Source organism: Varanus komodoensis, unplaced genomic scaffold (assembly GCF_004798865.1).
Source record: "Varanus komodoensis strain SLA01 unplaced genomic scaffold, ASM479886v1 scaffold66, whole genome shotgun sequence".
In the NCBI taxonomy this organism is placed as follows: Eukaryota; Metazoa; Chordata; class Lepidosauria; order Squamata; family Varanidae; genus Varanus; species Varanus komodoensis.
The window spans coordinates 235105-249726 of NW_025336296.1; the positions used below are offsets into that span (position 1 = coordinate 235105).

The 14622-nt window shown below is 43.3% G+C and overlaps 1 protein-coding gene across 1 annotated transcript in view; it reads right to left on the reverse strand.

Annotated features, from left to right (window-relative positions):
• Window positions 1-2048: 2048 nt before the first annotated feature.
• Window positions 2049-14622, reverse strand: part of WASHC5 (WASH complex subunit 5) — a 36983-nt gene continuing 24409 nt past the window's right edge. Inside the window, exons 23-29 of the mRNA XM_044450413.1 lie at window positions 14264-14343; window positions 12886-12989; window positions 11794-11923; window positions 10125-10221; window positions 8622-8775; window positions 3491-3578; window positions 2049-2995 (exon numbers count right to left, since the gene is read on the reverse strand). Coding sequence (XP_044306348.1) covers window positions 2939-2995; window positions 3491-3578; window positions 8622-8775; window positions 10125-10221; window positions 11794-11923; window positions 12886-12989; window positions 14264-14343 — 710 coding nt within the window. The 3' untranslated portion in view covers window positions 2049-2938. The remainder of the gene's footprint in view (window positions 2996-3490; window positions 3579-8621; window positions 8776-10124; window positions 10222-11793; window positions 11924-12885; window positions 12990-14263; window positions 14344-14622) is intronic.

Consider the following 14622-nt stretch of genomic DNA (forward strand, 5'->3'; position numbering starts at 1 on the left):
CAGAAATTTAGTTTGTATAACCTCAAATTGACTGTATTGGTCATAAATACATATCTGTGGGCCACATAGCATCTGAGCTGTAAATACCTGCAAAGTTGAGGGGATATACTGCATCCCCCAGAATTTAAAAACCCCCAAAGAATGCTTTAAACTACTCTGAAAATTTGCAGTGACAATTGTATTTCCCGAGAGCCTCTTGAATGAAAAGTTACACCCAGACATCTCCATGTTGTAACATGTTGCAATTGGGGTGCTTGTTTATATGCCACCTATGTTACACCTCGTTAAACCTTGGCGTGGTTAATTACGAACAGTTCCTTTGACAATAACAGATAAAGGAGACACTTCTATACATAACCTATAAGCTATGGAATTTGCTGCTGCAGGAAGTGGGGATGGCTGCTGCTCTGGAAGGCTTTAAAAGGGGACTGGAGAAATTCATGGAGGCGGCTATCAGTGGCTACTAGCCTTGCTGGCCATGTGCTTCCTCCTTGACCAGAGGCGACCTGCCTGCATCCACCAGTTGCTGAGGAGCTGGGCAGGTGGAGGTCTCATTCGTTTCAGTGGAAGGGATGGGAAACTCTGCACATGGCTCTGGTAAATCACATGTGAATCACAGAGTCCACACAGCATTCTGGATCATGACAACTGAGCATCTTATCATGGACTTTAAAAAATATTTCGGAAATGAATTTTTCTCACTGATACTGCTTTTTACCTTTTGAAATGGCATACTGAAAAGTCTTAAATGTCAGTCCCATATATGATGAAAGCTGAACCACAGCAGTTTGCAGATGTACATGATATAATACCTGTTAACAACTTTTTACATCCGTTTTTAATTTTTTAAAAGAAGTTTTGTTGTCAGACTTCTGGGACACAGACCTTATTGGCAAAAGGCCCATTGTTATAATGAAGATAACTATTTCAATAAAAGTTATGATACTTTAAACAAGTGTTCTTTTCTGACTTGAGGGGAACTGAAAATTTAACCCTTGCTGCAAGTGTAGTAATAGCAGCTACTTCTCATGTAACGCATTGCAAAACGATTCACATAATGTGCGTATAACAGTGTTGTGAGACTATTTTTTTCTATATGGACTCAGGGTAAATATATGTAATATTTGGGCAAGGATGGCTTCATCAAGGGCATTTGAATTAAGATAGGCCTTGAGCTGGAAACAGCATGAACCCTTGGCCTTAAACTGGACCCCTCTTCCTGAACTTCCACTGCACCCGAAGCCTCTGAGGAAAGCGGTAGCTTCAAGTGAACCTTGGATGCTCTTGGTGGACTTCTGCCGCTGATTCTCCGGTTGATGGCAGGGGAAATACCCTCAGCTCAATGTGCAAAAGCAGCTGCATGTGTGTAGCCCATAGATGGCATCCGATCTAGTAAAGTAACTTTTATATTTATCTTCATCTTTAAAAAAATCTTAGACATCTTAATGAAACATTGTTTCATTAAAACTGAAAGATAAAGTGTGGTAAACAATTGCCTCATGGAACCTTAAATACCATTTAGGATTGATTAAGCTTTCATGGAACCTGTTAGATTACAAATCACATCACCCATTGCCAAGAACTCCATCCCGCATAATTACCTGCAATATAACTTACTGACTCAGCTGCAGATTTCAAAAAATGACATCCTGAAATAGGAGATGCCGCAGTGCTATCTGATACCACACAGTTTTATTCAGAAGTCAGTCCCAAGTGAAGTAAGCATCCTGAGGATGGGATACAGCCCACAAAAGACTAGTTCAGGAGCTATACTTTAACTCCTAACTCCTTTGTAAGAGGATGGCAGAGACTGTATTCTTCCACACTTTTAATCCAGAATGAAATTTGGGGAGCAAGTCCTGCTAATTCTGTTGAGGGTGATGCAATTAATTCTTGGGGGCTTTCATACCATGTATATGAGGATGCTGCAGATCTGGATAGGGAACTGACAAAGTAGTTATACAAGGCCCTTTCTTATTCTCAAACAAAGTTGATGCATAGGACTGTAGCAAAAGTATCACTCACGTCTTCTCCTTCCAAACAAACCATCTCATACTTCATATTTATTTTGCAGAAGGGTAAGAATCTTGCCTAATGCTACCCAAATTATCAAATACAGCCAACCACAAGAAAATGTACAATGAACACTCCAGAGCATGTAGTTCTGATTTTTAAGAAGCACAGCAGCAGTGGGATTTCAATTTCCAACCCTTATGTGTATATTTGCTTGGGAATAAACCTCCTAGAATTCTGTGGAAATTTATCTTGAGTAAAAATGCACTGAACTAGGCTGCATCCTGTAAATGATGGTTCAGAGAATCTTCTACTTCATCAGGCTGGTTACTTGTGGTCCAGCAAGAAAGATCCATCTGTAGAAAGTATCTTCTGTATGAGCAGCCAACAGTAGCTGGAGGTATGCATGCATTCATCTTAGGATAATCAGTGAGATATATCTGCATTTCCAAAAGTACTAATTCCCTCTATGAAAATGACTTCCACAGTCTTAGAGATGAAGAAAGCCACAAGGGTTTGGTGCTGAAGAAATAAAATATTGCTGAAGTATGTAAAAAACTGGTAAGTATTCTAAGGCTTCTCATTTCATTATGATTACTTTAATTGCTATTCAAAAAGTCATTCCTGTCCACAAACTGCTGGAATAAATTGCATTATTTTTGTACAGAAAGTATTGTCTACAACATGACAGATTAAATATAAAAGTCAGTTCACTTGTATCAGTTAAGCACATTCTGAAGGATTCTGAAACATAGTTTTAAGGGATTGGCATCTATTATTATGTTAAGTTCATGCATCTATAGAGGTTTTCTGTAAAGTGAAAAGTAAAAGGCAGAGTCGAAGTGCTAATTTTTGCTCTCACTCTTTATCTTCTCCCAAGTCCTTGTATAATATTTTCATTTTGGTCTACCGCTTGCATGGAAATTCACAGAACTGTCCGGAACTCATCAAAAATGAAATTAGGCACGTGGGCGTCAACCACCTGGAACAATGAAGGACATTTCACCAAGACAGTGTTAAACATTCTGTAGAAACTGCTTCTCTAACTCAGATGGTACAGTAACACTGCACATTAAAAGAAGAAAAATAATTTGAAGCAAAATGGCAAGATGGGTGTGTTCCAAACCATTTCACATGCACTCCTGAACAATGAGGACTAGTGTGCTGTGATGGTTATAACGTTGGACAGGGACCTGGGAAATCCGGGTTTTAGTTCCCATTCATAAAGTTCCCTGGGTGGCTTTGGGCCAGTCACTCACTCTCAGCCTAACCTATCTCACAGGGTGGTTGTTGTGAGGATAAAATATTGCTGGTTTTCCCTGTTTCCCCTCACAAGCTTTCACACTGTATCAAGGACACACATGGAAAGCAAGATAGGAGCAGAAAATTCCAGTGCTTTTTCTCTGCTTTGCAAAATGGGTCCATTATTTTTTTTTCATTCTCCTCTGTGCAGATTCAAAAAGCTCTATTTACTCACCCTTCGTGGCAGCTTTGTATAACGAACGTAATCTTCTAAGAAAAGCAAGGCACCCACAACATCAGCGGGCATTTCTGGGACCTTCTGGCTATAGTTAGTTACAAAGACACAACCGTGAGATCTTTCAGAACCAATGAGCATGGCTTTATTTGGAAACCCAATTTGTGACTATAAAAAAGAACTGTAAAGGTGGCTTGATCCCCCTCCCCTCCTCACCACACACACACACACACACACACACACACACACACACACACACCAGGGTGTATATGTATATTTTGAAGCTTGTTTTGTTTTTAAAGGCACTAACAGAATAACTTAAAATGAACCCAGCATGTTGCAGAATAAGGTGGTCTGTGCTTGGATGCGAAAAACCCAGGTTCAACCTGCTGGGTGACTGAAAAAATTGGGGTCACCCAGCCTTGTTGACTTGAAGCACTGAGAAGTCTAAGGGAAGCTCTGCATCCAGTGCAAATCAAGCTATTCTAGCAAAAGGAAATTCTGGGCCCTGAAGCTTGTCTTATGCTCCCTGAACCCACTGCTGCCGGATGATAGAGGTTGTCGTTCACAAGATCTTGGAGCACCAGGTTAGGGAAGGCTGCTTTTCAAGAAGCTGCCATAGAAGATACTCATGGTTATAGATATTACTTAGAAGTTGAAGCACTGCCTGTGTAGAGTTCTGATGACCATCACCTTAAGATGGCTTTAAGTGGGATTAGACCAATACATGGAAGATATGGCTATCCATTGTTACTAGTCCTCATGACTATATGCTGTCTTCAGTACAGGAGACAGTAGGCCTATGTGCACCAATTGCTGGGGTACATGAGTGGGGTGGTTTTATTGCACTCCTATCAGGCTTGGGGGTTTCCCAGAGGAATGTGGCTGCCCACTAACGGAGGCAGGATGCCAGAAAGGAAGCAGCTCTAGCCAAGCATGGTTCTTCGGGGGGGGGGGCAGGGAAGACACTGTTTTTCCCAGCCATGTTCTAGAGGCAGAGTCCACCAGAACAGTAAGTTTGGTAAGCAGTACTGATACCTGAATTATACTGCACCTGGGACCCCGCTCTCCCCTTATCTCTGCAGGGTAACAGCAAATGCCACAGAATTCAAAGAAATCAGGTGGGTTCAAAGGGCAACTGTCTCAGCCCTGCATGAGGGGAAGCAGTCCCTCCACGCATCAAGATTCAGAGTAGGTCCACATCTTGGGAAAACAGATGGTGCTGCCTTTTCTGGATATCTACCTCCACAGCAAAAGTTGTATTTTACTTAATGAGTCATGTCCTAGCCTGGCTGATAGCAGAGTGATACAAGGCCTATTTTCCTGGGCTCCAGTTCTGTCGTCCTGCTGGTAATAAAGGGTGGTGCAGGGAGACGGGAAATTTCTCATTGATGCTCAATGCATGAATGAACACATCACAAAATGCATTTCATGATGAAGTGCATTGTACAGGATATGCAACCGATGGTAATCAATATTCATTCAATATTCGTTTTATGTCTTGAAGATAACATTATGACGGTGCTGCCCATGACAGCCGGTTCTGCAAATTCTGTATTGCTTGACGTAGCATGTCAAGAAGAAAGCCAGCGATTCCAGTCCTCCTTTTTAGTTCAGCAATGGTTGCAGGACACATGCGAGACACTTGGCTTTAAAACAATCGCTGATGCCGCAGGGTAGCCAACTCCTAGTTCCAAAATTCTGTTTGTTAACATATCTGTTAAGGTGCAAATGGGCTTTGTCCGAAATCCACAAGTTGTTAATGAAATTGGCAGCCTCGTTTACTTTAGCCAGCAATCGTTCACAAAACTGTTGATGCAACACGTGGTCCTTGGGTTTGAGTTCCTGCACAATCTGCAGTTTGTAGGGCTGGAACTTCCACTTGCACGCTTCATCACCCCAAATGACACTGTAGGTGTCGAACGAGGTGGCGAGGGCTCCTCGTGATGGCAGCTCAAACAGTCTCAATATTCTCTGGTGTGTGGGCCGTTCGAACACAACCTAGGGACTTCTTCTTCAAGGCTGAACCCATTTCTCTAAATTATGCACCCAAGGTGTGATTGCAGGAGCAGATGGGACACAATCACTGGTAATGAGGCTGAAATTCCCTTTGCACAGCAGTCACACTATCACTGTTCTTATAAAAGGCTTTTACAGCGAATGCTCGTCGCGCACCACTCCACTGCCCCATTAAAACTAATGGAAAGAGGTTCCAAACGATTGCCGAAGCTCCAGGGTCGCCCACTCCTAGTTCCAAAATTTCCCGTTTCCCTGCGCCACCCTGTACTTGAGCCACACAGTCTTCTGAAGGAAGTAGCTCCTTCCACATTTATTTATTGTTTGTTTTGTTTGTTTGGAGTTTTTATACGCTGTCCCATCGCTTAACGCCTCAGGACGGCTTACATAAATAAACATAAATAGACAACATAGTGCCCAATACAAATACAAAAAATACAAATTACACAAATTAAAACCCCTGATTCATTCTGGCTGGAAGTTCAAATAGTTCAAATAGATAATATTAAACGTTGTTAAAATATTGTAGAAATAAAAAGGTCTTAGCCTGGCGCTGAAAAACAAATAACAATGGCGCCAGGCAGACCTCTCTGGGGAGCGCATTTCATAGATGGAATAGATTTTAATGGGCCCTGGATTGCTTATTTTCACTTGTTAAAACTTTTAGAGGTGTGTACGTGTGCTGTTTATGTTTGTGTGTAAAGAGGTTTTATATTATGCATAATATTTTAGTTTTAAGGCTTTTAATCTTTGTAAACTGCCCAGAGAACTATGGCTATTGGACAGCATTGAGAAGTAGTAAATGAAATAAAATGAGCTTCCCATCTGTATAGTAAATATTTGTAAATGTGTTTGAGATGCTTGTACTTTAAGAAGAGCAGAACAATTCAGCTATCCCAAGAGAAGGCGAAGTCATGGCAGTATAACTGCCAATTCCACAATCCTGGTGCAGGAGAGCAGCTGGGAGAGTCTTGGGCCTGGGGGTCGGGGGTGGAATTTTTGAATTGCAAAAATTTAAAACCTTTTACCTCCCTCACAGTTGGTAGGTGTATTCACAAATTGGGAGGACTTCGGATCCTACAGATCCGAATTTGGAATTTCAAAGCGAAATTCTAACAACAAAAGGGTCGTGGTGGCAAACTTTCCAGCTGCTGCACCACTTCAGCTTCTGAAGGGGGACTGTCTCCATCCAGGCATGGACCTGCCCCTCTCTGGATAGAGGTTTTCTGTCACACTCCTGAGGTGTGCTCTTGGGGACTATGGAACTGCTGCCTAAAGGTTCCATTACAAACTATTATAGTTTTCTCAGTTACCTATTGTAGCCAATTTAGCATAGGTCACGTGGAAAAGAGCCTTCAGTGAAGAGAAAGGAAGTGTTTGTATCTTTGGGAACAAATCTTCACTGTGAGAATAGAAGTGTTAATAGTATACAAGAAAGGCCTATTTTCATCAGGAAAGTGTTGAAAGGTTTGTCTTTGCCGAAGAGCCTAAACAGTCCCGTTATGAAGGTCTCAGAATGGTTTACAACAAGCACAAATAAAAATGGCACAGCATCCAGCAATTCACAATAAAATCACAATTAAAACCAATTAAATGTTAAAATAACAGGAGAATAAAAAGGGTTTTGCCTGGTGCCAAAAAGGAAAAAGCGTTAGCGCCAGGCAAACCTCTCTGGGGAGCGTGTTCCACAATCGGGATGCCACTGCAGAGAAGGCCCTCCTCTGGGTAGTCACCCTCTCGATCTCTTTCGAGGAGGGCTCCCGAAGAAGGCCCTCCGCCTCAGATCTCAAGGGGCGGGAGGGCATACAGGGAAGAGCAGGAGTGTAGGAAGACAGCCAAAGATACGTGGCAGGAGTGTGGGAAGAACAAAGAAATGCAACCATCCCATCCTTACAAACACGACTGGGTGGTTCAGAACTAGGTCGTGCCATTCAAGGCATCGTGTGGCTCCTTATGATCACCTGGGCCTGAGGTTTCCTCGCAGCCTGGACTGTGCTTGTGGGAACTGGTGTTATTCATATTTATTGAATGCCGAACTTCACCCAACTGTGGTTTGAAGGCCAGCATGACTGCATTCACATCACAGCTTCTTGAGAACAGTAGATTCAATGTGTTAAGGACAGGCAAAAGAAGCAGAACATGGGGGCCAACATTTACTTAGTTATTACATAATCTCTGCAGTTTGAAAGGAAAATTCATGGGCAAGGAGAAGACTATCCCACTGGAGCAGGCAAACACTGCTTCTTGGGCTCAGAAAGCCATCCCATAATGAGCTTTAACACAGTGCCCTGATACCAAGCCAGTTTGGAGGGAACCAGCCTGGAAGTGGGAGAAGGAAGTTACTACTAATAATAATACTTCTCCCACTTCATCTCCAAGAGTTGAAGATTCCAAACCTAATTTGCATAAGAGACAAAAGTGATTGGATGGCCTAGAAAAATCCTAAATAGACAGACAGACAGACAGACAGAGCCCTTCTTATTGGAACAAGATTCAAAAGCTACTTTGCATATCACAGTGGTGGCGCTACTGTGGAATGACCCCCCAAATCATTTCAGTACCAGGCTAAGATAAGGCCTCTGCACCAAGTCATTTAAAGATGTCTAAAGTTATCTAATGGCTTAAAGAGGACACCCTTGTCTGGTGCTCTGTATTACATACTGTCTTACCTCTTAATTGTTTTAAATGTTTCAAATTTTCTATTAGAGGAAACTGTGTGGTGTTTTAGGGTCTCATGGTCCTGTTAGGAACTGCCCAGAAAGCTTCTGCTATAGGGGTTGTATAGAAGTTAACTAAAATGAATAAATATTGGAACAAGCAGGAGAAATAGGTAACTGAGGGGATTTTCTAAGATTATCTTCCACATCTACTGCAGCACATCCAGGTATGGCTAGGATATGACGTGTTGGTGCCACTGAAGGAGTGTTTCTTATTCATGTACACCTGTAAATCAGGGAATGGCTTTCTCTTGCGTGACAGTCCCTCTCAGCCCCTTGCAAAGAGTCAATACAACCAGGTTAAGCTGCTTGACTGTTTCCTCATGGAATGGCTTCTGCTAACAAGGCAGCTTACAAAAACAGAGGTAGCTGCTGGGCGAAGGAGAAGGAGAAAGTACCTCGTGCTCTGCTCCATCGTTGAACGAATAAACTGGCCAATCAGAGCCAGGAACTGCTCTGTGTATCGCGAGTGAAACTGTTTCAGCAGCGTCAGCAGCCCAAGCACCAGAGGGGGCCAGTCAATAGGATCGGCCGGCTTTTTGCACATCATCCCTGAAGAAAAAGAAGCAAAACAAGAGACAGGCGTTTGCAACCTTCTGAGGGTTGGTGGAGAAGATCAGCCGCCTTGAAGAACGGCTCTGTGGCGGCTTGTGGTTCATGTGCAGTGTAGGGCCAGCGCCAGGGAGCTGGGCTGCCTGACAAGAGCTCCTTGGAGCTGGCCCTCCTCTTTCCCAGTTCACCTGCTGGTTCACCTGCTCCTTCCTCGGCCCAGACAATGGTGGTGGTGAGAAGGTGGAGCAGGAGAAGTTACTGGGGACTCGTTCATGGACTTTCAGGCTGTCAAGCCAGCAAGTAGGAGCCACGAGAAAGAGGAGAAGGCACAAGAACGGTTGCTGACAATGACAATGAGAAGGTAGTGCGGGAGGGGCCCATTGAGGAAGGCTTGCCCCAGGGCCCTCAAAAACCCGGAGCTGGCCCTAGTGAAGTGGCTCACTCTTATGGATTAGGGGTTGGGTAGGGGAAAGGATTTCCAGCACACAAGCCAAACCAGCAGAGACAATTCCCCTCCAGTGCTTGGTGAGAAACTGTACAGAATAGTCTGCTAACTGGATGGTGCAGGTGAGACTTGTTGCCCCATATAATGGGAAAGTTTGAAACTTCCCACATACAAAGTCTTCTGAGTATCTGGTTACGAAACCCTTCAGTTGCACAACTGGTATCCACGGCTGCTTATCACAGAATAGTAATGTTGGAAGGGGCCATGAAGGCCATCAGGTCCAAACCCCTGCTGTTGCAGGACACCAAGTTACGCCATCCCACTCAGATGGCTGTCCAGGTTCTTTCTGAATGTCTCTAGTGTGGGAGAGTCCACCACCTCTTCAGGCAGCTGGTTCCATTGTTGTATTGCTCTGACAGTGAGAACACTTTCCCGATATCTAGCCTGAATCTGGGGTGTGCAAGATATTATTCCATATCTGAGAGCACCAAGATCTTCATCTTCTTCTTTGTGATACCCTTTTAATTAATTAATTATAGCATTTTTATGCCGCCCCCATTGCAGAAAGCCTCGGGGAGGCTTACAAAGCGGAAAATAAGTATAGATATCATGTCCCAACTCTTGTTTTCTCAAGGCTGAACACGCTCAGTTCTCTTACGTAGTCTCTCCTCACAGGGCAGAGTTTCCAAACCCTGGCTCATGTTTGTTAGCAGTCATGTTTGTTTCATAATTTAATTTTCTTGTGATAATTATAATTAGGGTTAGAATTAACATTATAAGTGATTATTAAAAATAAGTTGTGGTAATTGGGATGTCGTCATTAACAAGCTTGTGAAAATTAAGATGAATGCTCTTTGGTAACCAACCACAGTTAAAGCTTTAAGCTAAAAAAGTTATACTATACCTAAGTTTTTACTGTACTGAAGTTTTGGCAACTGAGAAATCAGAAAGAGAAAATTCACAATGGGGAAATACGGCAATCGTTTTGTAGTTATGTAGATCTAGGAAGGAAAACATGATGGAGGGAGAAAGAAAAAGGCGTTTGTTTATAAATTTAGACATAAATTATACTTTATAGACCATCTTATGACTGAAATTCTCTGGACATCTTAAAGAGATTAAAGGCACAATCCTATGCATTTTGAAACAGAACAATTTGTACAGCTATAACATTTCCCAGCAGGAATAGGCAGATCTGATACATCTCTGGATGATTGTGCGGTAGGAAAATCTGGTAGATCTTTGGATGATTTGTAGAAAATCTGCAAGGTTTTCTGCATCGTAATTGCTTAACAATAGCAGCTTTAAAATGCCCCCCACCAATTATGCAGCTGAAATGAAGAAAGCTTGGGGTAATCTGGACTGAAGTACTGCATGGAAGGATTGTGAACCCAGGTCAGTTCTGGTCCTCAGAGAAAATGTGTGGTTTCAGAACATTTATTTCTATGTCTTTTATATCAGGGTGGAACTTTGGGTCCTAGTAAAGATCAAGATGTTTGCCCACCCTTGTAATACAGTATTGTTATTATTAAAAAAATCACTTTAAAATGAGGGAGAGGGAAGCAGAGAAGTTGAGTTTTTGCTGCACTAAATCAATCAAAACAACAGAAGGGAAAAATCTAATAGCCACAGTAGGAAGCCATTGTGTACTAGTCTGCCCTACCATTAGGGAGAGTGAGACAATTGCCCCAGGTGGGAGATGGAAGCAAGGTGTTGGGAAGGGAGATCCATGCGCTTAGGAGCCTCACGTGTGCCCTCTAAGCTTGGCTGCTGCTTTCATGGGCAGTGGAGGATCTTATTTCAGTAAGATTCAACTGACAATCCAGCTGCTTTTCTACATAAAATAGGAAGAGACAGCATCTTGTCTGCTCCTTCAGGCAACAAATGTTGTAGCTCTGTCCTGACAAAGTCCTTGGGAAATGGAAGAACAATGCATTTGGCATCAGGTGGATCTCTCTGGGGAAGGTGCTTCACAACTAAGGGGCCACTACTGAAAAGGACCTTTCCTTTGGGGTCTCACTTGGCAGATGCACTTGAAGAAAGCCCTGAGATGATAAGTAGAAAGATACATTTTATTTGTTCGAATATTTATTTGTTCATATGTTTATATTAAATGCATCCATTATGTTCTAGCCCTGATTTTTTAGTATCTAAGGTCATCCCTAGGACATCTAACGATAACCATGAAACACACAAACCTTTTAAAGTTAAACATATGCAAAGAATTAAAAATACTAAAAGTAATATCACTCAAATTCAGATGCCCAAAATGGTTGAGAATGATAGGATATGGCATTAATGGTACCTTCTAGGAAACACCACTCAATTTAAATTTCTTTTCCTTCGGTCTTTTGTCCTTCCCCTCCATCACAGCTTGCCAGCATATGATGCCTCCTAAGCACATGTAGATCTCATTGGGTTGGGGTTATTTTCTCCAGATATTTTTCCCCAAGGATTTTCCCCAACTCTGCCAATAGTGCTCTTTTGCATTTCTGGGTGGTGCTGTTTCACGCACCTGAAGACCAGCAAAGAACCGAGGTCACTCTTGGTGCATAAAAGAAAAACAGGCTCACCTTATTTAATGGATTATGGATGCCTGCTGCCTCCAGGTAGGCTGTGATCTCATACAGAAGGGTGTTATCTTCTTTAGGACAAGGAAGGGATGGGTCCTGGTAATGAGCCTCAATGTCAGCGAGGATTGCTCTAAAAAGACAACAGCAGAAAAGGAGGTCAACTGCCTACCGTTCCAATTCATAAATCCAGCATCACAACTTTTCAACTTAAAAAAAATGCAAGTTTCTAGTCTCTGTCGCTTGAAACCAGGAGGAAGATGCCTGGTAAAATCTCAGAAGTGGGGAACTGGGGACATGGACAAGGACAGGTTGCCTCCCTCTGTCTTGTTTTTCCATTGGTAGGCAAAGACCTTTCTATTCAAGCTGCCCTTTGCCTTAAACATCTGTTGGGCTGGAAGCTGTTTTTTATTTTCTTCTTGTTGTGTGTTTCACTGCAGTGTAATATATTTGTTTTATTACTGTTTTACATCCATTTTAATTTATATACGACTGTAAGCTGTGCTGAGTGCCATTTTCTTGGTAGAAATCACATCACATCACATCAAATATCAGTCAATAAGTCATAAATTGCTCTAAGTATCATTCAATTGAAATGCAGGATAGAAATCTTGAAAGCAAAAATGAATTCACTCTGGGAAGAACTGGGTCTGGGGGCTGTGGGAGGAAAGGCATTCCACTTTAGCAAACACAAAGCTGGGGAAAGATTTGGGTGAGTGGAGAGGAATTCCACAAATTGGGCACATTTTCCTAACATCTTACCCTAGAAGTTGGTAGGAAGTTATTCCCTAGTCTAATTCAGATCCCCTTTGGAATGGTGATCTCGCTCTTCTTCCCTCGTTTCATCCAAATTGGCAGAGTTGTCTGAACCCTGAAGCTTAGGGCACAATATGACATTTGTTCGAACAGAAAAAAGTCCTACGACTCTTAGCATTGCCATGCTGGCTGGGAAACAGAGGGAGCTGAAGCACTTCCTTCTGTCTCAACATGCATTGCATCATGCGCTTAAAAGTTCACACTTTGCCAAAACAGCAGATCATTGCCTTCAACACCAGGGTGGGATCTAAGTGGATCTTCAAGGAGCTGGATTCTTACTTATTGAGGTTCTCCAGGGCTGCTGCTAAGTGCTTGGAGTCAAATCTGCAGGAAAAGTTAAGCTCATTCGTTATCTGGCGCCTTAAGATCTGCATCTGGCCAACCTGGGGAGGGAGTAAGAAAAACATGCAGTAAGAAAAAATGAAATGAATAAGATGCACAAAGCACCTGTCTTTCTAGAACAGGTGTAATCAAGTGGAAATATGAGTCAGAACTCTAGCCCTATGCACATTTACGTAACACTAAGCCAGCTTTGTTCAAGGAGACTTACTCCCATAGAAGCAGCCCAGGTCCTTCTCACCGAAATTGCAATGGGAACTGGAACCAAGAGGTGAATAATCGAGAGAGCGCCTTTGCGCCCAATCGAGTTCTGCAGAGCATCAGTGAGACTTTGTGGCAGCAGGAGATCTCTGCTACTCTGGCTCCTGCACTGATGTGACCTCTGCCTTCCAGGTGCAGTTCGAGATTCTGCTTTTGACCTTCCAAGTCCTGAAGAGCTCAAGCGTGTGCTACCCTACCAGTTCAGGGCATCGCCTCCCGTGGCAGACGTCAATCTCAGGTTGCGATGCCGATGGTGGTGGAAGCCGAGGGACATGCGGGAGAAGTGCCCCTGGCCGCTCTATCTCCAGCGGCTGTGGAGGCATGAGCAAGAGGCCTTCTTTGGCCCACAGTGCCGGAGGGGCTACCATAACAGGAGCCACGTGATGTGTGGCTGAGAACTCAGGGCGAGGACCAGGCTGCGAATCAACCACCAGGCACAAAGCTTGCCAGGTGAGCTTCGGCCAATTATCCCTGCTCAGCCCAAGCCACCTCACGGGGCTGTTGCGACAAGATGGGTTTGAGGGAAAGCACATCTGCTGCCTTGAAAAAAAGACGCATCTTTTAAAAAAATGTAGTAACAGCTACCTTTAAAATGAGAGGCCCTGTCTTAGAATTATTATGCTTTTGTGCTGTAAAGTATACTCTGCATGCTTTATGAGAAGGGCAGAGTATGATAAATTGATGGAGTGGGCGACGGGCCTAACTTTTAGGGAGCTTTAACCCTTAATTCTCCATCTGCATGGACTGCACATGACATTAACACAAATTGAAGTGGAGAGGCATGCAGTGAGAAATGCAGTGAGAAACGCTGCTCGTATTGAGCACATCCCATGACTTCTAGCCTGGTGAGCTGAAGCAAAATTCAGTCGTGCTTGGCGCAGTTCCACTGAAATGAGTGGAACTTAACTTTGTCATGACCAACCATGTCCTAGTGATTCATGCTCTATGCAATATTCAAGTCTAGAACCAACCCATATGTTCAAAGCCGATCTAACATTGGGGACATTACAAGTGCCCATAGGAACACCTATTCCAAAGAGAGTTATGATGAAAGTACCTTCATAATTGCATCCAGGTAAGCAGCCCAGATCTTCTGGGTTTTGGCAACTGCTGAAGAATACACCTTGCCACAGTTGGCTGGAACCAAGAAAAGCATAGAAAGAGATGGTAGGACATCAACATTTTTAGTAAAAACGAACCCTTAGGAGTTAAGAGGGTTTTTCTCTCTGCATGGCAATAACCCCCATGGATGCACACTTTAATGGGGTGAGGGGGTGTGGGAGGGTCTGAGAAGCTGAGAATAAAGCTGCCAAGAGGCCAGAGATAGTCGCTCTAGGAGGTCTCCTAGCAGGGTCACCCAAGTCCAAATGGCCAAGGCTGAGACACCAGACTAGGATGCACCCACTTTGTTCAGGA